The sequence below is a fragment of the Tenrec ecaudatus genome, chromosome 10 (genome assembly GCF_050624435.1).
Source record: "Tenrec ecaudatus isolate mTenEca1 chromosome 10, mTenEca1.hap1, whole genome shotgun sequence".
NCBI lineage: Eukaryota > Metazoa > Chordata > Mammalia > Afrosoricida > Tenrecidae > Tenrec > Tenrec ecaudatus.
This window is the reverse complement of record NC_134539.1, coordinates 120,906,128-120,930,881: the sequence shown is the minus strand read 5'-3', so window position 1 is coordinate 120,930,881 and position 24,754 is coordinate 120,906,128. Positions and strand designations below refer to the sequence as shown.

Below are 24,754 nucleotides of genomic sequence, written 5' to 3'. Positions count from 1 at the left end.
ACAATCCACAGTAACTCACTGCCATCGAGGACATTCAGATTCATAGCGACCCTAGAGGACGGTAGTACTGCCTCTGGGTTTCTGAAACTACAGGAGTAGAAAGCCTTTCTCCTGTGGAGCGGTTGGTAGTTTCAAACTGCTGCCCTTTAGGCTAGCAAGCATCTCGATGCAAGGGCAATGGAACGCTGCCGCTTCTTACATAGAGCATCAGAAGAGTGACCTGGTCAAAGCAGCATTTGAAAAGCCAATGGGGCCTCTCCCATTCTGCAGGCCTCTGTGTTCTCACAACAGGAGATTGCTCAAGAGGAGCTCAAGATTGGCGGGCAGTGGGCCCTATACCACGCCGCCCCCATGCAGTCCACCGTGATCAACATCCAGAGTGAACCCCACGTGCCCGAGCACCTCGTCTGGTCCCTCGTCAACGCACTCTTCCTCAACTGCTGCTGCCTGGGCTTCGTGGCCTACGCCTACTCCGTGAAGTCTAGGGACTGGAAGATGGTGGGGGACATGATTGGGGCATCCACCGCCAAGTACCTGAACATCATCTCTACGATCTTCGGCCTCCTGGGAATCCTCATCTTCGTCATTCTTCTCGCCATGGGCACAGTGATGAGCTTCCAAACCTGTCACATGATGGGCCAGCAAGGCCACTAGCCACTGCACCATGCTGTGTCCTGAACCCTCCAGCCCTGACCTGCCTGCCCCCGCTCCTGTCTGCAGCCGTTTGCGCCTGTATCTTCCACCTCAGCAAGCTCACTAAAGCGCCCCGGTGTGTAAAAAAGAAAGAAAGAAAAGCCATTGGAAACCCTGTGAAATGGAGCTCATTTCTACTCAGATTGCAGTTGCCGTGACGTGGACATCAAGATAATGCAAGTGGACATCTCTCCAAGGCTGCGGGAGCTGCTTGACTGTGTGCTGTCCAGAAATTGCCTCACCACCGAGTTAGGGTGCCTCGTGGAAACCGGAGCTGAACTTCTCACCGGCCAGTGCTCAGAGCAGAGCCGAAACCAGGCCAGCCTAACTGCTCATCCAGCAGCTGCCCGGTCTGATGCCCCAGATGGGGACTAGGACAGACAGCTAGTGTGCTCTGCGCTGGGCCACCATCACTGCAGCCTCCAGCAGAGGGAGCAGGGCTGAGTCCTCCGGGCTCGGCATCTCCTTCCAGGAGCCTCCGGGAGCCCAGCCAGCATAGGAGCAGCAGCAGCCTAGCCCTTGCCACTGAGATGAGTCACATTGGACGGAGTCCCCAGAACCAGGGCCACCTCAAGCTCTGCGAGACTTTCAGTGAGGTGCTGAAACCCCTCTGGCAATTGCAAATTTGCAAACGGACTGGCTTAATTAAGAAGTGCAGGCAGAAGAAATGAGAAATCTCTCGTGACCAAGTTAATTCAGCGTAAGAGGATCATTGGTAGTGGCCGTGTGAGGTGCACACGTGCCAGTCAGACCTCCCCTCCTCCTTCCGAAGTGTGCCCTTCACGCTGAGATGAGTTTGTTATTAAAGGGCTTTAAACAGACAAACCACATGTGGTCCGACTTTTTGGAAGTCTGAGAGCCTACTAAGCGTGAGAGAAACGATCGATCGAGGCTACAGACTCGACCTTCCCTAGTGCTCACTTTGCAGGCAACGCTCCTGGCTTCTTCCTGGCGGTCCCCACTGCACACACTGTCCAGCTGAATAGTCCCGGAGTGCCCCATGAGTCCTCCAGGTGGCAGTGCTGCCTCGCACACAAGGGACTTGCAGATTTCTTTTTTTAAAAAATAGGTTCCCCAAACCACTATGAGCACCCTCCAGCCTGCCTTGTCACTCCAGTCCTCCCTGCTTCATCAGCACTGTCAGGGATCAGCCAAGCACGCCCCTCCCCCACCCCCACCCAGCATGCTGGGCACCATTCCTTTTTCTATGTTTCCCAGAGTTCTTCAAATCTAGTTGGCGATTAACATCAGGACGTCTCAGTTGATAGGAGTGAGGAGTAGGGACCAGGAAGGCTCACACTCCTGTGGCCTGGCCCCAACCTCTCCGGGTGGCTCCCTTCAGGCAGAGCCTTAATGATGCCTTTGCGCTGTGTGTTAGGAAGATGGCCGGACCTCCTTCCCACGCTGCAGTTGAGGGCCATCTGCCTCACCTCTCCAGCCGGGCATCACCTGCACTTCCTATGCCCTCCTCCTGCCCTTCTGTGTCGACTTCCCCACATTTGTCACCTCCCAATGGTACTTTAGATACAGCTCATCAACAACTCCTCCCCCTCGGCCCTCTAGGCGGCATGTCTTCACTGCCTTTGGGCATTCCGAGCTGTCCTGAATTTTACAAAATTCACCGGGTGCCATAGTTGAGTGTGCCAGTCTGTCAGCACTGTGCAGGGCTTGTGAACTGGGAAGCCCAGCAGTGTTACCCATGGGCATGGAGGCCCCAGGGTGGCCAGCTTTTAAGCGAAGCCAGAAATATTTTCTTTCTTAATGTCAAGTTTTAGACTGCTGACAAAATTTTTAAAATTTTCCAACAAGAGTAGACACCACAGGAACAAATAAAGCCCATCGTTAATCGGAATGTTGCACCAGGCTGCCAGGTTTTGTTGTTGTTTTTAAATCATTTTATTGGGGCCTCATACAACTCATCACAATCCATACATACATCAATTGTGTAAAGCACATTTGTACATTCATTGCCCTCATCATTCTCAAAACATTTGCTCTCCACTTAAGCCCCTGGCATCAGCTCCTCATTTTCCCCCTCCCTCCCTGCTCCCCCTCCCTCATGAACCCTAGATAATTTATAAATTATTGTTTTGTCATATCTTGCACTATCTGACGTTTCCCTTCACCAATTTTTCTGTTGTCCGTCCCACAGGGAGGAGGGTATATGTAGATCCTTGTAATCAGTTCCTCCTTTCCAACCCACCCTCCCTCAACCCTTCCTGTATCTCCACTCTCAGCACTGGTCTTGAAGGGATCATCTGTCCTGGATTCCCTATGTTTCCAATTCCTATCTATACCAGTGTACATCCTCTGGTCTAGCCAGATTTGTAAAGTAGAATTGGTATCATATGATAGTTGCGGGGGGGGGGGACATTTAGGAACTAAAGGAAAGTTGTATGTTTCATCATTGCTACATTGCACCCTAACTGACTGGTCTCCTCCCCATAACCATTCTGTAAGGGGGTGTCCAATTGCCTACAGATGGGCTTTGGGTCTCCACTCCGCATTCCCCCTCATTCACAATGATATGATATTTTGTTCTGATGATACCTGATCCCTTCGACACCTTGTGATCGCACAGGCTGGTGTGCTTCTTCCATGTGGGCTTTGTTGCTTCTGAGCAAGATAGCCGCTTGTTCACCTTCAAGCCTTTAAGACCCCAGACGCTATAGCTTTTGATAGCCGGGCACCATCAGCTTTCTTCACCACATTTGCTTTGCTTATGCACCTGCTTTGTTTTCAGCGATTGTGGGGGGAAGGTGAGCATCATGGAATGCCAGTTTACTGGAACAAAGTATTCTTGCATTGAGGGAGTTCTTGAGTGGAGGCCCGATGTCCATCTGCTACCTTAATACTAAATCTATACATATATGCACATAGATCTATGTGCACATCCTCATATATATATATTTACATACATGCCTTTATCTAGACCTCTATAAATGCCCTTTACCTCCAACCTCTTTCTGCTATTTCATTTTTCTTTCCTCTTGTCCCACTATCATGCTCAAGGACTGCCCGTTTTTAACCACTGTTTTTGTTTGTTTGTTTTTAATCATTTTATTGGGGGCTCATACAACTCATCACAATCCATCCACCCATTGTGTCAAGCACATTTGTACATTTGTTGCCATCATCATTCTCAAAACGTTTGCTTTCTGCTTGAGCCCTTGGTATCAGCTCATTTTTCCCTCCCTCCCTGCTCTCCCCTCTCATGAACCCTTGATAATTTATAAATTATTATTGTCATATCTTACACTGTCCGACGTCTCCTTTCGCCCACTTTTCTGTTGTTCATCCCCCAGGGAAGAGTTTAGATATAGATCCTTGTAATCGGTTCCCCCTTTTACCCACAGTTTTGATTACCATCCTAGCCAAGACCCTTCACCTATAGTCTGGTTTCTCACCACCAGTTTCACCCGCTCCCATATACTTTGCTGAAAGCCCCCAGACCAACTCCCTACTACCCAAATGACCCTCTCCTTCTACTTGACACCTCCTCTGCCACTGCTCCCCAACACACTAGCCTGTTACCTAGGAGATGAAGCCAAAGGCACTCAGGCCAGCCTGCCAGGTCTGCTGTTCTCTGGCTGACCGGGCCAATGCCATCCACCCAACCCCTTTGCTTGTCCCCATTCGTGGTTTTGGCCTTCCCAGTCATCTGTGTCGCATCACCAGTTGAACTGTCTCCTTACATGTCTCTCTCCCATTAGACTGAGAGTCCTTGGCAAAAGTGATCCTGGATCTTTTAAAATATAAAAATGAACAAATGATGAGTTAGTCAAATCAAGTAAAACTGTCGTAAGGATGTTTATTTTCCTCCCCTGTTGATTCATAAGGAAGAAGGGAGCATCTTTTCTGGCAAAGACAGCGTTCATCTTTCCCCTCCCAGGGACGCAGTTGCTGAAGACAAGAAGTACCCTGGGCCCCAGGGTGGTGGGCCCGCCCTCCGTCCCACCTGGGGCCTCCTATGGGCCGTTGTCTGGGGCTTCCTTAATCTTCATCCGCTTCAGTTTTGATTTTTGAGGAAGTTTCCTTAAAGGACCTGAGAAAGGAAGGCCAGAGTCCTGATGACGTCATAAGTGTAAGAGGTTCTGGGTCTGTAACATTTGGGTGGGGGGAGAGAGAAGGAAGGACAACAGCTTATCTTACTTCCAACCTATGCCCTGATTTACAGAAACCCTGCAAGGTGGGGACATGATATGACCCTCACTTTACAGATGAGAAATCTCACCTGGACATGGAGGAAAGAAAAGACCTGCCTAACACCCTGAGAGCTGGTTGGAGCACAGTCCGGGCCAAACCCCAAATGCCTTGCCCTCTAGCTTCTGATCTCTCCTTACCCCTCTCCCGGGCTTCATGCCCCCAGTCCCCTGCCTTTTGCTATTAGAACTGTTTGCTAACCATGTTGCCTCCCTTTAACCTCAGAACTTCTGTTACAGCTGCAGTGTCCAAGAAACATCACACCAGTCACTTTTTGCCTGCTGTTCTACAACTCAGTGGTGTCAATTACCTTCATTCCGTTGTGCAAACATCAACACATTGCTACCTTTTGGCTTTTCGTCACCTTTAGCAGAAGCTCAGTACCCTTATTGAGACCCCATTTCTCCCTTCCAGCCCTTCCTCGTGACCACAAATCAGCATCTTGTCTGTTCTGGATAGTTCATTCACCTGCTGGTGTACGGGTTACCCATTGGGCTATGATCCACATAGTCTGCAGTTGAAACCACCAGCAGCTCCTAGAGAGAAAGATGGGGCTTTCTACTCCAGTAAACAAGTTAGGGTCTCAGAAACCCACAAGGGTCACTAGGAGTCAGCATTGACTGGGTGGCAGTGAGTTTGGCTTTGGGGTTTGGGGTATTTCATTTAAATAGGATCATCTAATATCTGTTCTTTTGAGGCAAACCCTTTCACTCAGTTGATTTTAAAGCTTCATCTGCATCCTAGCATCAGAGTTTCACTCCTCATTATGAATGAATAGTATTTCCCCTGTGTGGAGAGAGCAGGCTCATTCATCTGGGAATGGACCCCTGGGTTGTTTGCACCTTTGGGCTGGTGCGATGAAGCTGCATGGAACGCTGGTGTGCAAGGATTCACAGTTACCTGCTCACCACAAGGAGTGGGCACAGCCATTCACCTTGGCCCAGTCATGGTGGGCCTCCCAGACCACCTGTTTGCTGGTGCCAAAGTATGTGGAGCACAGCGTCACTTCTGGTGGATTTTAGACCAAAACATGTTTAGCTGGAGTTCCTCGAGCTTTTAGATCTAAAGTCCTGCGCGTAGATAAAGGAACAAGCTCCAAGATGCCAGGAACAAGCAACAAGCCAGAAATCCAAAAGGGAGACACTCGCAGAACAACTGCCTGCGGCGGGAAGGGTGGGGGGCGGGGTCCGGAAACGTATGCATTAAAAAAAGATGATTTGGAAAGTGTTGAACCAAACTCACTGCCATCAAGCCAACTCTGCCTTACAGCTGCCCTGTGGAACAGAGCAGAATGATCCTGTGGGGTTCCACGGCTGTAGCTCTTCATGGGAGCAGAAAGCCAAGTCTTTCTCACCGCCAGCTGCCGATGGTTGCGTAACCCACGACGCCCCCAGTGGTGATAACAAGCTGATGATTTCACTTCCTGATTTTCGGCTGGTTTGCATGATATGGCTCCATTTTGCTTGTAATGATAAAAGGTGATTTTAAAACTTGCATAGCCAGACATAAGATGTCACATATTGTATGATTCCATTCAAGACTAGAGAACTCCCTAAAGACATAATGAAGACTGGTGGTTGGGGAAGGGGGAGTAACTGCCCATGGGGTAGAGGGTTTGACTGTGTGGTGATGGAAATGTTTTGCACAAGATTGGGAGCGTACTAAATGTTCATTTCATATCATTAGTTGAATGCTATGTAAATTTCACCTTGATAGATTCATTTAAAAAATTAACTTGCATAAAAAATTGTGTTTTAAAGATGGAGGCACAGAGTTCCTGGAAGGAGAGTACAAGTGCAAGACAGCAGAAATAAAGACTATTATATACACAAGCCTGCGATAAAGATTGCCCACACTTTGCTACAGAGAGACAGGAGGCTGAGTAGGTGTGAGAGGGAGAGCTGGGGGATTCCCACGGTATATATAGGATGGTCAGAAGCTATTTGTACATAGGTCTTTATCTCTGCTCCAAATACAGCCATGAATGTGATAAAACAGAAGTGGGCAAAGTTATGGAAACATCTTGGATATAACCCAAACTGAGAAAATGAGTTGCTGGACTTTGAGGCTCAGAGGACACTAATGTTAATTGACATAATATAATCCACAAAACCGATGTTCTACATCCTACCTTGGAGTGAGTAGGCTGGGGCTTTAAAGGCTTGTGACTGGCTACCTAAGTCAGAACTATTGATGCTCACCTTCCTGACACGATTGCTGAAGACAGGTGTGTACATAAGAAAATATGGTGAAGAAAGCTGATGGTGCCCGGCTATCAAAAGATATAGAGTCTGGGGTCTTAAAGGCTTGAAGGTAAACAACCGGCCATGTAGTTCAGAAGCAACAATGCCCACAAAGAAGAAAGCATGCCAGCCTGTGTGATGACGAGGTGTGTAAGGGATCAGGTATCAGGCATCAAAGAACAAAAATATCATATCATGAATGAGGGGGAGTGCAGAGTGGGGACCCAAAGCCCATCTGTAGGCAACTGGCCATCCCCTTACAGAAGGGTCTTGGGGAGGAGATGAGCCAGTCAGGGTGCAGTGTAGCAACGATGAAACATATAACTTTCCTCTAGTTCGTTAATGCTTCCTCACCCACTCCCCGTTACTATCATGATCTGTATTATACCTTACAAAGCCGGATAGACAAGAGGATGTACACTGGTACGTGGGAACTGGAAATGCAGGGAATCCAGGACAGATGAATCCCTCAGGACCAGTGGTGAGAGTGGTGACACCAGGAGGGTAGAGGAAAGGTGGGGTTGGAAAGGGGGAACTGATTACAAGGAACTACATATAACCTCCTCCCTGGGGGATAGACAACAGAGAAGTAGGTGAAGGGAGACATCAGACAGTGTAAGACATGACAAAAATAATCATTATAAATTATCAAGGGTTCGTGAGGGAGAGTGGGTGTGGGGAGGGAGGGAAAAAAAGGAGGAGCTGATACCCAAGGGCTCAAGTAGAAAGAAGATGGTTTGAGAATGATGGTGGCAACAAATGTACAAATATGCTTGACACAATGGATGAATGTATGGATTGTGATAAGAGTTGTATGAACCCCAAATAAAATGATTTTTTTTAAAAAGAAAGAAAGAAAAGAAGTCTTAAAGACTTGAAGGTAAACAAGTGACCATCTAGTTCAGAAGCAACAAAGCCCACATGGAAGAAGCACACCAGCCTGTGTGACCATGAGGTGTCGAAGGGATCAGTTATCTGGCATCGAAGAACAAAAAATCATATAATTGTGTGCTCACTTCCATAATACAATCGCTGAAGACAAATGGGTGGATAAGCAAATGTGGTGCAGAAAGCTGATGGTGCCTGGCTATCAAAAGATATAGTGTCTGGGGTTTTAAAGGCTTGAAGGTAAACAAGTGGCCATCTAGCTCAGAAGCAACAAAGCCCACATGGAAGAAGCACACCAGCCTGTGTGATCATGAGGTGTCAAAGAGATTAGGTATCAGGCATCAGCAGAACAAAAAAATCTTATCATAGGGAATGAGGGGGAGAGTGCAGAGTGGAGACCCAACGCCCATTTGTGGGCCGCTGGACATTCCCTTACAGAAGGATCTCGGGGAGGAGACAAGCCAGTCAGGGTGTGATGTAGCAACGATGAAACGTACAACTTTTCCTCTAGTTCCTAAATACTTCCTCCTGCCCCACTATCATGATCCCAATTCTACCTTACAAATCTGGCTAGACCAGAGGATGTACACTGGCACAGATAGGAACTGGAAACACAGGGAATCCAGGGCAGATGATCCCTTCAGGACCAGTGGTGAGAGTGGCGATACTGGGAGGGTGGAGGGAGGGTGGGTTGGAAAGGGGGAACCAATTACAAGGATCTACATGTGACCTCCTCCCTGGGGGACGGACAACAGAAAAGTGGGTGAAGGGAGACATCGGACAGGGAAAGATATGACAAAATAATAATTTATAAATTTTCAAGGGTTCATGAGGGATGGGGTAGTGGAGAGGGAGGGGTAAAAATGAGGAACTGATGCCAGTGACTTAGGAAGAGAGCAAATGTTTTGAGAATGATGAGGGCAATGAATGTACAAATGTGCTTTACACAATTGATGTATGGATTGTGATAAGTTGTATGAGCCCCTAATAAAAATGATTAAAAATAAAGAAATAACAATTTCAAAAAAAGAAGAGAAAATTGAAGATACATGTAAACAATGAATCCAATGGCAACCTGGTCCTTGAAAACACCAGTCTCCACCGAGATCAGAAGCACTAGGTGGTGCCCGGCCACTGCTACAACTGCTCTGCAAGGAATCACATTAGAAGATCCTGGATAGAGCAGAGACAAATGTGGAACATACTAAAACATAAAAAAGACCAGGCTTATCAGTTGGATAGAGGCTGATGGAACCTCCAAGACCATGGCCCGTAGTCACCCATCAGGTCTAGAGATGAACTCACCCCTGAGACTCAACTTTCAGCCAAAGAGTAAGCAGGTCTAGAAGAGGAACAAGGGCATACCTTAGAATGACCGTCCATCTGAGATCAAAAGAACAGCATTTGCCCAAGGACAAAGTTCAGAGGCTGAGAAGAGGAGGAGGAAGGGAAGCAGGAAACACCAGGAGGAAGTGGGCTAAGCCATGCTCCACTGTGGGGATTGTAATGAATGAGATGAAACAAACCGGGTGGATCGTTAACTGGCAAATGCATCTGCTCTATAAGTCATCACTCAGTTCATAAGGAAAAGTTTTGGCTTTTAATTGCATAAAAGCAAACCTCTCAATCCTCCATCCAATCCTTGCTCCTCTCCCACCCACACACTCTCCAATCTGCTCTTAGATTCAACTCCAACGCCAGACTCTGCTCACTGCCCCTCACCCCACTTACTTCTGCACAGACCTGTCCTCACACTCTTTTGTCCCCTTCCGCCATCTCCTTTCCCCCTTCCCCACTTTTTTGAAAGCCTAGCCTCATGCAGTCTGTCTCATTGACATTCCCTTTGCCGTTATAGGCTCGGATTGCCATGTTGAGAGTGGAATAGCACTGCTCATCTTGCCAGGGTGTTGCAAGGGCGCAGTACGTGGATGCCAGACAAAGCACTGGTACAGAGAGAGGCTGGCCTGGAAGCCAGGAGCAATTTGTCTTCATTGGAGACATGGTCTGCTTGTTCTACATCATCTTAACAGACACTTCTTCATTCTTCCAAGTCCCATGACATGTCTTATGTCCTCAATTTTAACTGTTGGCACTGGGGCCTTGGGCCCTCACAGAGTCAAGGCACCGCCCTATCCATGCCTTCTGGCCCTGACCAGTTCAACCTCCTGTCTCATGCTGGGCGGGTGAGGCCACTCTTGGTCGATCCCCTTCCCTGCATTCACCTTGGTCAGAACATCTGGGTCTATTTTAGAACCATGCTCTAAGGTTCTGTTTGCTTTCACCTCCTCCATGTACCAGAAGTCAGGCAAGGGCAGCTGACTAGCTGTGGGCCCAGAAAAGTGGAGGGTGATGGGTCCAACCCCTATCTGTCTATGCATGGGAAGGTTCTTCATAGGCCCTAACCTTGTCTAGGGAGCCCTCTCATACCGCTGTGGGACTGAATCAGGAGCAGAGGCTCTGACACCTCTCAAACCCTGCCCAACCAGGCGCTTGCATGCTTGTGTGTGCGCACACTCACGTGCACATGCACACACACACGCATGCACACTCTCGGGTGCCTGAGGCTCTACTGGGTGTTACCTCCTTCCACATGGACCTGGGGTCCCAGCTCACCCAGCAGGGCCAGCTTCCGGGCTGGGCTCTGCATTTTGGACAGCCTCTCCTTCATGCCGCTGATGTTGCTGTGTAGCCCCCAGGCCGTGCACAGCTTGGGCAGACAGTCTTCCTGGTTGGCCAGCAAGGAGCCCTCCAGAGCGTCACAGGGGCAGAATGCCACCTGCAATGAGGTCAGTGTTCAGAAGGCTTGAGAAGAGAGGGATCCTAACTTCAGAGCCCCTGGCCTGCCCTCACGGGGACACTGCTGCTGTCTGGGTGCACCTCCCACTTCACCAGAAGACGGGGAGAAACACAGAGCTGGGCCAGGTGGTCAAGGGGCTCTAGTTTGAAATCCCGTCCTCTCCCTCTTTTTAGAGTTGAAGTGCCTTGTTTGAGTGTTGGTAATGAAAAATTGGGGCTGATTTTCTTTTCAAGTCCTTATTTCGGTGAAATCAAAGTTGGGAGTCTTAAAGTGATTTTTGGTGTCTTCCTGACTGGGGGAAGCTCAAGAACCATTGAAATGACAACCCCTCCGATTCCAAGCAGCCCACACGGCAACGGCTCGGCTGTGGTTGTGGAGAGGGAGCAGCAGACCCAGAGAGGCAGGCTTTGGTTGGAGCTGAAGCTCTAGGTCACTGGCAGGAGGCTGTGGTTGTGAAGTTGTTTAGATGCTGTCACATTGGTTCGATCCACAGCCAGCCCCGCCTGGGCCTGGGCCTGGGCCATCCTCACAGTGGTTATGTCTGAGCTCCGTGCTGGAACACTGTGCCTTCCTTCCTGTCGCTTACTGACCTCTACTTTCCAAAGCAGGATGTCCCTCCTAAGACCATGGCCAAAGCGTGTGAGATGAAGTCTTGCTCTCGTCCCTTTGCTGCACACAGTTCTTCCTTCAGTCCATCCATGGTGCAGTGAATACGCTTCACCAGCACCATGGCTCCAAGCTCTCGGTTATTTGTGCGTGTCTGGTGAGAGCTGGGCTTTGGTCGGAGGCAGACCTGGCTGCCGTCTCGGCTCGTCCTTTCCCTTTGACTGTGATCTGCGGCGAATGGCCTTAGCTCCCTGCATTTTAGTTCTTTTTTTACAAACTGTGACTCCTCGCTGGAACTTCCACTTCGGAGCCTTTTGAAAATTGCATGAGGACAATAATTGTGCCCCGTGACACACAGACAATTTCTGTAGCCGTGGCCTATCACGCCCATTTCGGATCAGTGGTACAGCAAGTATGGCTGGTAGATTCCTGGGTAGGCGGCGGGGTGTCCATGCGGGGTGTCTCTGAGATGGTTTTTTTAACCTCATGAATGCCATGAAAAATGGAGTTCACTCAAAGTACAAGACCAAGCAACTTGAATGTGACCGCGCATGAAAAGTCACAGATGCGGTCACAAATTCTACATTCCAACTTGCCTTTCGGTAACAAGCACTTACCAGGTTTGGGTATGGTAGCAGACAAAAAAAAATCATAATTTCTGAAAAGGCTTATAAAAGGCGCTCTTTTCTCTTTTCCACTTATCTCTCTGGGTGAGGCTGGATTTGTCTTCATGTTCCTCAGGGAAAACTACGCATCACAGCAGATTGACTGCAGGAGCAGCTATGAGGCTCCAGCTGTCTCCCATTGGATCAGGCATGAAAAAGATTTGCAAAAAAGTAAAACAAATGCCACCTGTCTTTCTAAAGCTGGGGGAGTGTATAGTTACTTGCCATGAAATTCTATTACTTATCCTAATAAGTAATAGGTTCGTTGTTTTTATTTTTAATTGAGTTAATAACTACATATTTAAATTTGTCCTTAGCTTTAATTCCCAATTGGGTGAATATCAATTGATATCACCCAGATAAATGAATGCTTTGGGGTTATCAATGATTTGCAAGGGTGTCAGAATATGCTGAGATCAGAATGATTGACAACTACTGGTTCTGGAGAAGCCGGGGTCCCCGTGATGTCAGCGGTCCCCCCAGGTTCCCTTTCCGCTGCCTTCCCCAAGCTAGCTGTACCCTTCTGCCTGGCTTCACCCCCCTGCCCACAGCTCTGCAGGGACGACCCACCCGTGCTCTCAAGGGGTGGCGGTGGAGGGTGAAAATCTTGGTGCTAAGCTTCTGTCTTCTCCAGCCTCATTCTACCCAAGGCAGTGCTAATGGGTCGCCGTGAGGACACCGCAGTGGGGCGTTGCTCAGTGAGTCATGGACAAGACGGAGGGGCACTGGTTGTGACAGGAGGCTTCCTGCACAATCCAAGAAGACAAGACCTGTGCCCAGAGGAGCCTGCCGGAGTCCTGGGTTAAATCTGCCTACCAGGAACTTGGCTGGCTGGTTGTTCTTGGTGTACTTGTAGAGCCTGCGAAGCTGCTTCGCCTCCAGTTCAGAGAAGAGGGAGACAAATCGCCAGAGCATCCTGCCGAGGGTGGAGAGAGAGCTGAGGCCAGGGGAGGGGGGCACAGCCCTTTCCCTCCTGCACAGGCCACAAGTCGCCTGCTTGGTTTGGAGTAGGAAGCTACAGAGGTGGGGGGCTGACGGGATCCTCTGTCTGTGAACCACCTGTACTGATGACCAACATCGGCACCCAGGAGGAGCGCCATCGGAGTCTGGTCTCCTTGAAGTTCAGGAGATGTCTTTGTCCACTGTGTGTATAGCTGAGATGGCATCAATGTGGCCTTGAGTAATTAGGGGTGCCCTGTTCTCTCTATCCTCTCTTCCCTATCTCCCCGCCAAGATCCTGACTCCTCCATAGACAGATGAAGAGGTTTGGGATTCTGCCTGGCATGTGACTTTGAATGGAGAGGAAGTGGCCCAGGAGCGGGTAGAGGGAGAAGGTCAAAGAGACCGTCCTACTTCCTCCAGTGCTTGATCTCCCAGGCTCGGCAGTAGTGCTGCAGAAAGGTATTGATGTGGTCCCCTAGGACCACCAGGCTCTGCTTCATGTACTTGAGCTTCCTTTTCTGGGGAAGGTCCTTGGGCAAGTGGAGCTTTCGCAGGAACTTCTTCAGAGGCCGTAGGTATTCTTTGCACTGAGGAGGCAACCAGTGAGAAGAGGGCCCATGGGAGAAAAGTAGCAGTCGATGGGTAGACTCCAGCAGCCACGTATAAACTAGGGGAGTTCAGCCCTGTGGCCCCAAAGAATTGTGTGTTTGGGGCAAGGAGGCGCCATTTAATTCTTACCCCATTCCCTTCCCATGAGTGTGACAAGCGGGGTGGGGTTGTGAGCTATGAGTGTGAGGTTGGTTCACAGAGACTAGAGGACAGAGACCTGGGTCGGCCTCGCACTTACAATCTTAAAGGTGTCCTGATCCAGGCCCTTGGCGTGGCGCACCAGTGAGTCTCCGGCAGGGAGGGGGCTGGAGCTCCTCTCCAAGAAGGGCTCATCAGTCACCTGGGGCAGAAGCGGGGGGGGGGGGGGGGGGGGGGGGGGGGGGAGGGACAGAGGACGGCAACCAGCAGGAGAAGTTTAGACCATTGTTCATGAGCAGTGGTGCAGGGGCCTCTTTGACCAGCATCGATGGGAGTGAGGCCTGGACTAATCTCTCATAACCCCCACTTGGAAAATCTAGAATGCCCATGATTTCTTTTGATCATAATCACAGCATATTCCACGAGCTCACTTTGGAAAGCACTTGATATTAGCTCCTTTTATTCTCCCACAAATTCTGTGAGGTTCTATATCATCATCTGTATGTACAGAGGAGGATCCTAGGTACTAACAGAATTAAATGATGCCTTGAGGGCTGAATGAACAGAGAGAGTCCTTGGTTAATCCATCCAGCCAAGTCCCAGGATGAAGGAACCCTGGTGGCACAGTGGTTAAGCACTTGGCTGCTAAATGAAAGATCACCAGTTCAAATCTACGAGCTGCTATGGGAGAAAGATGCGGCAGTCTGATTACAGCTCTTGAAAGCCTGCGAGGAAGTTTTACTCGATCCTTTAGGGTAGACGGGGATTAACTCAAGGGCAACATCTTTGCTTTGGTTTCTGGTTAGGTCCCAGGTTTGCTACGCTCTCACCTCCCTGACATGTAGCATCAAGATATGCAGTCCCTGACAAAAAATTATTATGGTGATGACGATAAGAAACTTTTTTTTGACAGTAAAATTACGGGAGAAAAATCAAGAAAATTAATGGAGGCAAAGCAATGGTGAAATAATACTAGAAGTCAGAGCATAGCATGGATTGATACCATTGAGGTGACATCTCATCTTTCAGGAGCCTCTGAAAAGGGACCATTCATTTCTGCCTATGTTCCAGGGGGACAGACAAGGATGCTCCATGCCCACACTCAGGAAGGCACTAGAGAGTGAACTTGGCTTGACCATCAACATGTACACACACACACATGCATACCCACACACTGATTTCATAACCAACACTAAGTTGGGACTCCTGCTCCTCATCTTGCCAGGAATAATTGACCTCGGTAGCTATCTCTCTGAATGAAGCATCCTCCTTTTGTGCTCTAGGCCTCTGGCTAACTCGCGGATCCCATCGCTTTCCTCTCTTCTCTCCTTCCTGGAGCTCCTGCCTTCTGACACTCCCCGAGGCTCCCTCTATCTTTCCCTCGCACCACCACCCCCACGTCACCTTCTCCAGTGGCTTGTCTGCTTCACCCCCGTGCCCCGCTGAAACCTCCAGAGGTTTGCTGCTGGCCTCCAGGGTGACACTCCGCATATCCTCCCGGATTTCTAGTCTGTTGTGGTCTCGGACCCAAGGAATGGCAAGGTTGACTCCAGAACTCCAGGTAAAGCCATGGCAACCGCCAACACAGAGCCTAGGCCCCTCCCCCACTTCATTCCTAAGGGTTGTCACCAGGCACCCCTCCAACAGGGAACTGAGCAGAGGTGCAGGGTGGACCCAGGACTTTGTCCGAGCTCACAGCTGGTCCTGAGAAACGTTTCCAAATGCTAATTTTGAACTCTCCCAAGACATCTGAAGTCATTTCCCTACTTGTGGACCACTCCTGGGCTCCCTGGTGCCCGGCAGGAATGTACAGCACCCTCTACAGACTGGGGATAAAGGGCTGGCGGGGACACTGAAAAGAGAATGGAGTAAATCTCTGTGAGTCTGCTCTTTGGTCCTCCAAAGATACCTTCAGGGAATAGACCAGCACTAGGTGTTGCAGAGTGGGGTGATGCACAGGGATAATAGGGTAATAGCCCTGATGTATTTTCTTAATGAAGCTTACAACAATCGTCCCCCGGGGTTAAAACAAAAAAAAACCTCACTGCCATCAAGTCGTTTCCAGCTCAGAGTGATGGTAGAGGACAGGGGACAACTGCCCCTGTAGGTTTCCGAGAGGAACTCTACCTAAAGAAGAGTAAAAAGCCTCGTCTTTCTCCTGCGGAGCGGCTGGAGGGTTCCAACTGCTGACCTTGTACTTCCTCCCCGGGTTATGTACCAGTTGAACCTGAACATCAGAGAGGAGCCTGGACTTGGTGAGGATCAAGTGGGGCTCGGATTCTGGGCGGCGGCGACAGACAGCCGCGCCTCAGTTCCTTAGTCCACATTTGCTTCCTTAGAAAGCTGAACCCCATCTCCTGGCCCGAGCCTTCGGGGTCCGCTGGCCTGAGGGTCGTTTCCTCTGCAGGGCACCGACTTGGAAAATCGAGGCCAAGGGCGGGCGGAGCTGGGACTGGGGCGCTCGGTCCTCAAAGGCCTCTCTCTTGCCATCTAGCGACGACATGGGCGCGTGGCAGGGACATGGCTCCCCAAGGCTTTCTGGCGACTGCCTGGGGTTTGGAGGGGTCCCTCTGAGATTCTTATGCTCCATGACATCGTGCTTAACTAAAGCCATTGGCTCTTTGCGGAAGAAAGAAACATCTGCCTGTAGACGGGAAGATCTGGTCTCTGAGCATTAATTGAGTCATTATCAGTGGGGGGGGGGGACGACTCAGTGGGGGTGGCGGGATTCAGTAGGTTCGTGCTGGCTGGGCAGAGCCCGTCCCTAACTTTTATTGTTGTTTTCGGAGAACCGGGTGTTAGGTGGCACTGCAACCAGAGTTCTCTCTAAGGTGGGAAGCTGGGCAGCCGGCCGCAAAACAAGAACTCAATCGCTGACAGCAGTGCTCGGATTCCGTGTTGAAATAACAAACTACCTTTCGGTGTACCGTTTGTTCATGTTTAACACGGTCCTTAGGGCAACGAGCTGGCTGTTAGACGGCTTATTCGAATCCCAGCACCGGCGCTCATGCAGCTCTGTTAGGGCTAGGTGCCCATTCAGTCGGTCCCAGCCCCTAGCGACCTCATCACACGCCAACGCGGCCCTGCAAATGGTCGTGTGGGAGCCCATTCTTGCAGGGACTGTGTCAATCCATCTCGTTGAAGGTCTTCCTTGCCGCGCTGACTTTTTTCTTTACAAGCACGATGTCCTTTTCCAGGGACTGGCTTCTCTTGAAGTGCACAATGGGAAGGACGACACTCCTGGGAAGCAGAGTGAACAGGGAGCGAGGAGCCTGGACAACCAGCGCGGTCCAAAATGTTGCCTCATCCATTCCACTTCTGGGAGAGATGTTCCCATCTGTGTGAGGGCTTTTACAGTTGTGGCCAATCTTAAAAACAGCAACTAACTACTATTTAGCCAATGCCAATCATAGTGATCCTACAGAACAGGGTCGAACTGCCGCGGTGGGTTTCTGAGACTGCAACTCTTGCCGGGGGTCAAAAGCCTTGTTTTTCTCCGAGGAGCAGCTGGTCATTTCAAACTACTGACTTGGGGGTTAGCAGCCCCCACAGGGCTCCTCAGCCCTTGAAATGTCAACAATAGAAAAGGGTGAGTAAATTGTATGTATTCCTACAAGCAAGGAAAACGCTACTGTGTCTATGTTTATTAACAGGAACTAAAACAGCTGTGCACCATGGTTCCACTTTTTTTAGAGAAGGATGATGTATTTATAGAAACAGGGAAAAACTCTTGAAGATACACTTCAGCGTCTAAGACGAGTTTTCACTTTCTTTGCCTATGATCTGTTCTCGTTTTGTTTTACAATCAAGAAGAGAAGGTGGAGGAGGTGTGTTGGTCTTAAAATGTCACTGTTAAAAACATTAGAAAATAAATGTAAAAACAGACCACAGGGGTGTGTGTACATTATAACTCCTGCATAGGTAAGTGGGCACGAATACGGACCAAGAACAGAAGAAAACACAGTGGCGGAGGGGATAGGGGGTAAAAACAAGGAATTAAATATATGTGTGCATGTGTGTGTGTGTGTGTGCATGTGTGTGTGTGAGTGTGTGTGTGTGAGTGTGTGTGTATGTGTGTGCGCATGTGTGCGCGTGTGTGTGTGCATGTGTGTGTGTGTGCATGTGTGTGTGCATGTGTGTGTGTGTGCATGTGTGTGTGCATGTGTGTGTGTGTGTGTGTGTTTTGATCCTCAAATATCTACAGTTCAGAAGAGGGAACTAAATGTCAGAATCACAAAGGCTTGTCCGTGTCTGCCAGCTTCTCACCGCCCCCCACCCCCCCTCTACTCTTCCTGGTCCTGGTCCCTTGCAGAGCCTCTAGCAAGCAGGAAACTCTGGATACCTGCCCTCTTTCCATCACGGTTTGATTATCAAACAATTGATCCTAAACACAGCCTGAAGTAATGACTCAATACTCATTAACTAAGACAAAAGCAAAAACCATTGCCTTTGAGAGACTTTCTTCAACATTCAATTGGTCAGCATAAAAGGACTCCCTGGGGCAAGTCAACCCACTCACCAGTCATTCTCCAAACATTTGTTTAAAGAGGAAATAAACAAAAAAACAAAACAAAACCCTAAGTGCCACCTGCCTTAGGCATCTGGAAGACAGGGACGTTTTATTTTTGTCTTAAACCCCCCCCCCCCCCAGCTAGTTGACCTCCAGTCAATTCCACCTGTGTGTGTGTGTGTGTGTGTGTGTGTGTGTGTGTGCGCGCGCGTGCGCGCTGGAGGAACACCCTGTCCACAGGCTCAGAAAGGGCTTTCAGAAGCAGGTCTCGGCGGGTCTTCCTTCCAAAGTACCTCTGGGTCGACTCTGAACCTCCAACCTTGTGATTAGCAGCCAAGTAACTCCTTTCCTCTTTCTGAGGGCTGGCCCACTCCGTGATGGCGCAGACTGCCTCATGCTCATCGAGGTTCGCTCCCCACCCAGTACACACAGTGGGGCTACAGAAATGATTGAGGGCTCTGGATTTAACTGATATGGAAAAGGACTCTCAGCATCTACAGCCTATGCTTCCTGTCCTGGCCTTGAAGCTCTGCCCGTCCTTCTATCCAGATGAACAGTGGCAGAGACTTCTGCTCTCTTTCTTTCTTTGTAAGAAGCCCCAGCATAGCTGAGAAAGGCCTGTTGATTCCTCCTCTGAAATATTTAACTATCCAATTAGAATTATATTGGGAATCAAAGAAAACAAAAAACAGAGCATTCAAATCCACTGCTAATGAGCCAATTCTGACTCCTGAGATGCTCTGCAGAGCAGCGCAGAATTGCTCCTTTGGGCTCCTGAGATGAATTCCTTTTTTTTTTTTAAACATTTTATTAGGGGCTCATACAACTCTTATCACAATCCATACATATACATACATCAATTGTATAAAGCACATCTGTACATTCTTTTCCCTAATCATTGAGACGAATTCCTTATGGAAGCAGACTGAGTGAAGCCGAAGACCAGGAAGAGAGCTTATAGGGACAAATTCTCTACGCTGATTAAGAAGCCGGGAAGGCCAGGATTCTGGGTGGAAGGAGGCCTTCATGTTTGTGAGTTGGAGAAGAGTCCCAAACACATTCTCCTATTTATTTGTCTCTGTATTTGTTCCTTTTAATTACACAATCACTCCATAGTCTTATCGGTTGTGGGGACTCATTTCCCCCACAGCAGACAGCCTTATCTTTCTCCCTTCAGTGTGCGGGTGGGTTTGAACTGAGGACCTTGAGCCTAGCAGCCGATTCTGAGTCCACAGCACCAGTCCAATTTTCTGCCTGCTGAGTCTGCAGGAGATGCCAGCAATTCCTAGCCCAGGTCTGATATCCATTCTCCAAGGACACCATGGTCTGAATCTCTCTAAGGGAAAGAAAGGCTCTTAACCTGGGATCCATTGATGAGCTTGTGAAAGTGGACAAACTCTGAAGCTCGTAGGAAGTTGTCTTTAATTCTCTATAGCCTTCATTAAAATCAGAGTCTGATGCTCCCCCAAAGAACCAATGACCTCTGTGTGGGTTTTCTTAACAGCCGTGGTTTGGGGGTCAGATGGATCTTTAAATTTGAGCTTATGGAAGCCCCTCAATAGACACTGTGACAAACACCAGAGGCAAGGCTAATCCTCGGAGATGGAGGAAGGGGCAGCAGTGATGAAATTAGGGAGATTCAGGATCACTCATGCTGAGACGAGCACTGTGTCCTGTGCACAGTGGCCACTGTCCTCACTCCGTTACTGGGAGGAGCCTCGAGGCTCTGAGCCTCTCCCCTCTCAGTTCTTGTTCTGTTCCCAAGAAAGAATGCAGGCGAGGGACAGCATTCAGACCAGAGTCAGAGAAAAAGTTGAACCGAATGAATGAATGGATGAATGAATGAACGAGTTAACTGAAGGGGCACTTGGGGGTGGGAAGTGCGCCTCTACCTTTCTTTCATGCACGATTCCTTCCATTGACACCTTCTTCCCCTTTGCTACCCTCGTCCCCTTTGCCTGCTTATGCCTAGCTAACATCCCTTTCCTCACACCCCACCCACAGATCCCCTCTCTCCCACCCACACCTACCCCTGCCACCAGCAGCCTATTCAGGTCCTCACTATTAAAGAAGGTCCTCGTGGGCTAGCATGTGTCCAGGCATCTGGTTGGTCAGTCGGTCGGTCAGTTGGGCTCGGGTCTGCATGATGAGGCCTTTCCCTGCCCCCTTCCCCGCTGGCAGGACAAAGGCACATCTCTGGACACAAGTCAGGAGCTGTTGCTGTTTCTCTCCAAATCCTTCTCCGGTTTGTTTAGTGCTCTCTCCTCTCAACTCCCATCTGATATTGACTATAGATTCCCTTTTCTTGGAGCCCTGATTTCATACACACACACACACGCACGCACGCGCACACACACACACACACACGCACACACACACACGCACACACACACACACACACACACACATTTTTGGTAGCAATATTTTAATTCCGGCTTCGGGTGCTCTAAAAATATCTTGTCAGGGTCTCAAATTAACATGGCAGAATGGCATCATCACAATCGTCAGAGCAGGTTCCTAAACAGTCTAATGAAATGTAAGTGTGTGTGATGGTGTCACATTGCTGGGCCTCCTGAGTTCCCCGGGCTCCTTCTGGAAGGCGCTGCCCTAAGATGGGCTTCAGGAAGGTGAGCAGGAGAGAACTGCAGAGTCAATTAATGGTGAAGCTGGAAATAGTTTTGGAAAGGAAAATATGCCATCTCAGATTTTGCTGCAATCTCCCTTCCCCCCACCCCACCCCAAGGACACTCATCTCCGCACTCCGGGGACACCACTCCTACCGTCCTTCCTACGGACTTGGGCTTGTCGACCTTCCAGAATCTGATTGAATGGTGTTGGAGGCTAATCTCAAGAGTTTGCCTGACTTGTCGGATGACAAAAATCATCTACCTTCAGAATCATGACCTCCTGGGGGCACTGGTAGAAGATCGGTCAAAATCAGGAAGACCCTCAGAGAGATGGATCGACACAGTGGCGGCGATACTGGGCTCAAAGCTTGTGAGAACGACACAGGAATGACACAGTGAATGGGGTCACTGTGAGTCAAAAGCAAATCAATGACAACTACAAACCTAGGGTTAGGGTGTTGAATGCTTAATAGTTGTCCCAGCAATGCTTATCAGCAGGTAAATCTGGAAAATACTAATTTGATGAACTTAAATCTGAATTGGCCTTTATTTGGGCTCAACAGGGTAAATTATGGACCTTGCCAATGATGTGTTGAGCTGGCTCTAACAGACCACCAGAGCCAATTTTTAAACTTTCAGGAAATTTTCCAGCAGTTTTAAGACACAAGCATTATTAAAAATTAAATGATATCAATTTACAATTAAATAAATTACGTTGAAGTCATGAGTAATACACATAACTCATTTCTTCCTAATTACTTTCTACATTTTATAATTCTCTGATTTTGAGGCTATTTATATTTATTTTACCAGTACTAGGGGGCTTCAGAAAGTTCATAAAACTCTTTCATTTCCATGACCTGCTGGAGCCTTGTGGGCCTACTAATTGCTAGCAACTTCCTGTTTCCTTGACTGATTTACTTAGATGTCGCACGTCACCATGAAACCGAGTGGCTACAAAATCATCATCATTTATAAATTATCAAGGGTTCATGGGGGGGAGCAGGGAGAGAGGGGGGGAAATGGAGAGCTGATGCCAGGGGCGCAAGTAGAAAGAAAATGTTTTGAAAATGATGATGGCAACAAATGTGCTTGACACAATGGATGGGTGGATGGATTGTGATAAGAGCTGTACGAACCCTCAATAAAATGATTTAAAAAAAAAACTCTTTCATTTATCTTGTAATTCCATTTTTCCATCAATTGCTTGAAGCCCCCTGGTAAGGGTATGCTACTGCTCATCGTTTCCCAATACCAGGATCAGGTCATGAAAAATAAAAATCGAAAGACAAGAAAGGACAGAGAAACGGGCACAGACTCAAGGAGACTGGGGAACGTGATGTCAGTGATGCCAGGCTGGTAGGGAAGCTGGCTCTGATGACAGTACTTACACCACAGAAATCGGGATTGCTACAAACCAGGGCCCCCTTCCTCCCATTTACCAGCACATCTCTCTCTGCCTCTGAGCTCCAATTTCAATGGCAAAACAAGCCCCCAAAGCCTAGCTCACAGTTTTTCACGGAGAATGAAATTTATGGAACAAGTAAGCCACTACCACCATCCCCAGCTGCCTTTAGGGGGATTCTGAGTCATGGCGACACCTGGGTGTGTCTGAGTAGAACTGTGCCATAGGCTTTTCAGTGGCTGAGTTTTGGGAAACAAATTGCCAGGGTTTTCTTTCTTTTTTCTTCTTCTTTTTGCTTTTGGGTGAAACTTGAGCCTCCAACTTTTCAACCAGCAGCCAGGCACATTAACAGTTTGCGAGAACAGGAAAATGGCCCGGCAGCCTTCAGTCAGTACTGCTTTCTTCTCCGTGGGGACCATGAGTCCTTTAAGGGCTGGCTCCTGCTTCACTCAGCTTGATGGTCCCCAAGCCTCCTTTGCAGGGGCCAGTAAGTGCTTGTTGACTCGAATAAATGCATGAATGGATGGATGTTCCTGGTACAAATCAAGGAGGAAGTTCATTACTTTAGCAGCTGGCACCAAAGTGACTTTTACAAAAGGAAACCAACTTCATTAGCTCCTGGGGAGGAAGGTGAGCGCTGAGATGGCTAAGCTGCTTAAAGAGTGCAAAGGAGAACGTTTGACCTTCGTGTTGGCTTTGGATACCGAGAGGAAGGACACCGAGAGATAAAAACTCCAAACTCGCTCAAGTCCATTCTACCTCCTAGGGGCCCTGGAGAACACAGCACAACTGCCCCCTGTGGGTTTCCAGAACTGTTGATTTCTCTGCGAGTACACAGCTTCATCTTTCTCCCATGCCTAAAGAGTTCAAAACCAAATGAGACAGTTAAGGTTCATTGCACCAACCTGACCCATAAACACATGTGGGGTTAATTGAAGGGTGGAGAGATAAATGGCTTGGTGAGCCTCGCCTTTCTAGTTCTCAGTGTTAGATTGGGGAAGGGAACGCGAGCTCACCTTGGGCGCACGGAATGCAAATACCACAAAAGGAGTTTATTTGCTAGCTCGAGCTAGGGCTTCCTTCCCTCCACTGCCCAGCGCAGCGGGACCTAGCATCCAGAAGGGAATCAGCCCCGAGTTCTTTGTTCCCTGGGCTTTTATGGGGCCAGGGATGGGGGGCAGTCCAGTGTTGCTGTTCTTTAAATTTATTGGAGAAAACTTCTGGCATCAGCATTGTCCAGTGGTGGTTGGTGAGTAGTTTCGTGCGTATTCTCGACTGGTCAATTGGGGGAGGGGGGTGGTCGCTGCTCCCTACTGGTCAGTCTGGGACAGGTGATGCCTTCTCTGACAGAATTACCTCAGTGTCCAGGAATCTGAAATTAGAGCTTAAGCCTGCCCCAGACTTTGGTTTTATACAGCCTGTCATGGTGCTGTTGCTGGCAGTTGTAAACCAGGGCCCCACATCAGGTCTCTTGCTTTCTGGTGGTTGGATATTAGCTGGGTCCCTGTTTCAGCTGGCAAGGCTCACTTCCTGCAAGACATTCCTGAGGAGAAGCCACATGGACCTACCCCGATGCAGCCCTGGGTGCTGGAGCAGCCACGTGGAGACCCCTGCCAGCGCTGAGATGCTTACACATTCACTGACTCAGCTTTCCTCCTGCAGTCCTGGTCACTGCGTATGTTTCGTGAGTTTGAGAACTTTATAGATCAGTGACAGATATATGGGCTAATGTTAGACTTTCTGGGGGCTTGGACTGGACTGGGTTGGGATGGTTTCTTAATGTACACTTACCTTTTATATAAAGCTCTCTTTTATATACATGAGTTTCTGTGGATTTGTTTTTCTAGTTCACCCAGACTAACACACCAAACTTGCTATACCACCAAGTTGATTCGATTCATAGTGACCCCAAAGGGACAGGATAGAGCTGCCCCTGTGGGTTTCTGAGACTGTAAATCTTTAAGGGAGTAGAAAGTCTCATTTTTCTCTTGTGGTTTCGAAATACCGACTTTATAATTAACAGCACAACCCCAACCATTATGCAACCAGGGCTTCTCACTGAAGAGACAGAGGCCCCGAAATAGAGAGGAGGAGAGACTAGATCACCATGGGTTAAATCGGGGGTGGGGATGAGTGCAGATGACATTTCATTGAGAAGTTCCTGGGGACAGGGCAGCCGAAAGACTTACTGGGATTGCATTCACTTGCTGTAAAGGTACACTCACTGCCATCAAGTCAATTTTGACTCCTAGTGACTGTAGGACAGGGTAGAGTGGCCGCTGTGCACTTCTGAAACTGGTAACTCTTTAAAGAGGGGAAACCCTCATCTTTCTGCAGTGGAGAGGTTGATGGTTTGAAACTACTGCCCTTGTGTTTGTCTTCTTTTACCCCCATCTTTCATTGATCTTATTTCAGACTTAGTAAACGG

The 24,754-nt window shown here is 48.9% G+C and overlaps 1 protein-coding gene across 1 annotated transcript; it reads right to left on the bottom strand.

Moving 5' to 3' along the window:
- Window positions 1-4,661: 4,661 nt before the first annotated feature.
- CHCT1 (CHD1 helical C-terminal domain containing 1) lies at window positions 4,662-16,893 on the bottom strand. Its single transcript, XM_075559628.1, has 7 exons — window positions 16,700-16,893; window positions 15,189-15,339; window positions 13,885-13,986; window positions 13,449-13,624; window positions 12,912-13,011; window positions 10,608-10,803; window positions 4,662-4,738 (listed from the first exon to the last, which is right to left on the bottom strand). The coding sequence occupies exons 1-7, from the start codon at window positions 16,891-16,893 to the stop codon at window positions 4,662-4,664; spliced, it is 996 nt and encodes a 331-aa protein (XP_075415743.1).
- Window positions 16,894-24,754: the final 7,861 nt, after the last annotated feature.

What these genes read in the sequence shown, in the direction of transcription:
- CHCT1 (XM_075559628.1), bottom strand. Translation starts at nt 16,893, where the DNA reads ATGGGCTCCCACACGACCATTTGCAGGGCCGCGTTGGCGTGTGATGAG. An exon ending in ATCAGGACACCTTTAAGATT is followed by an intron (nt 13,625 to 13,884) that starts GTAAGTGCGAGG and finishes TTGCCTCCTCAG; the next exon opens with TGCAAAGAATACCTACGGCC. An exon ending in CCAGGTCCATGTGGAAGGAG is followed by an intron (nt 4,739 to 10,607) that starts GTAACACCCAGT and finishes TTCCTTTCTCAG; the next exon opens with GTCCTTTAAGGAAACTTCCT.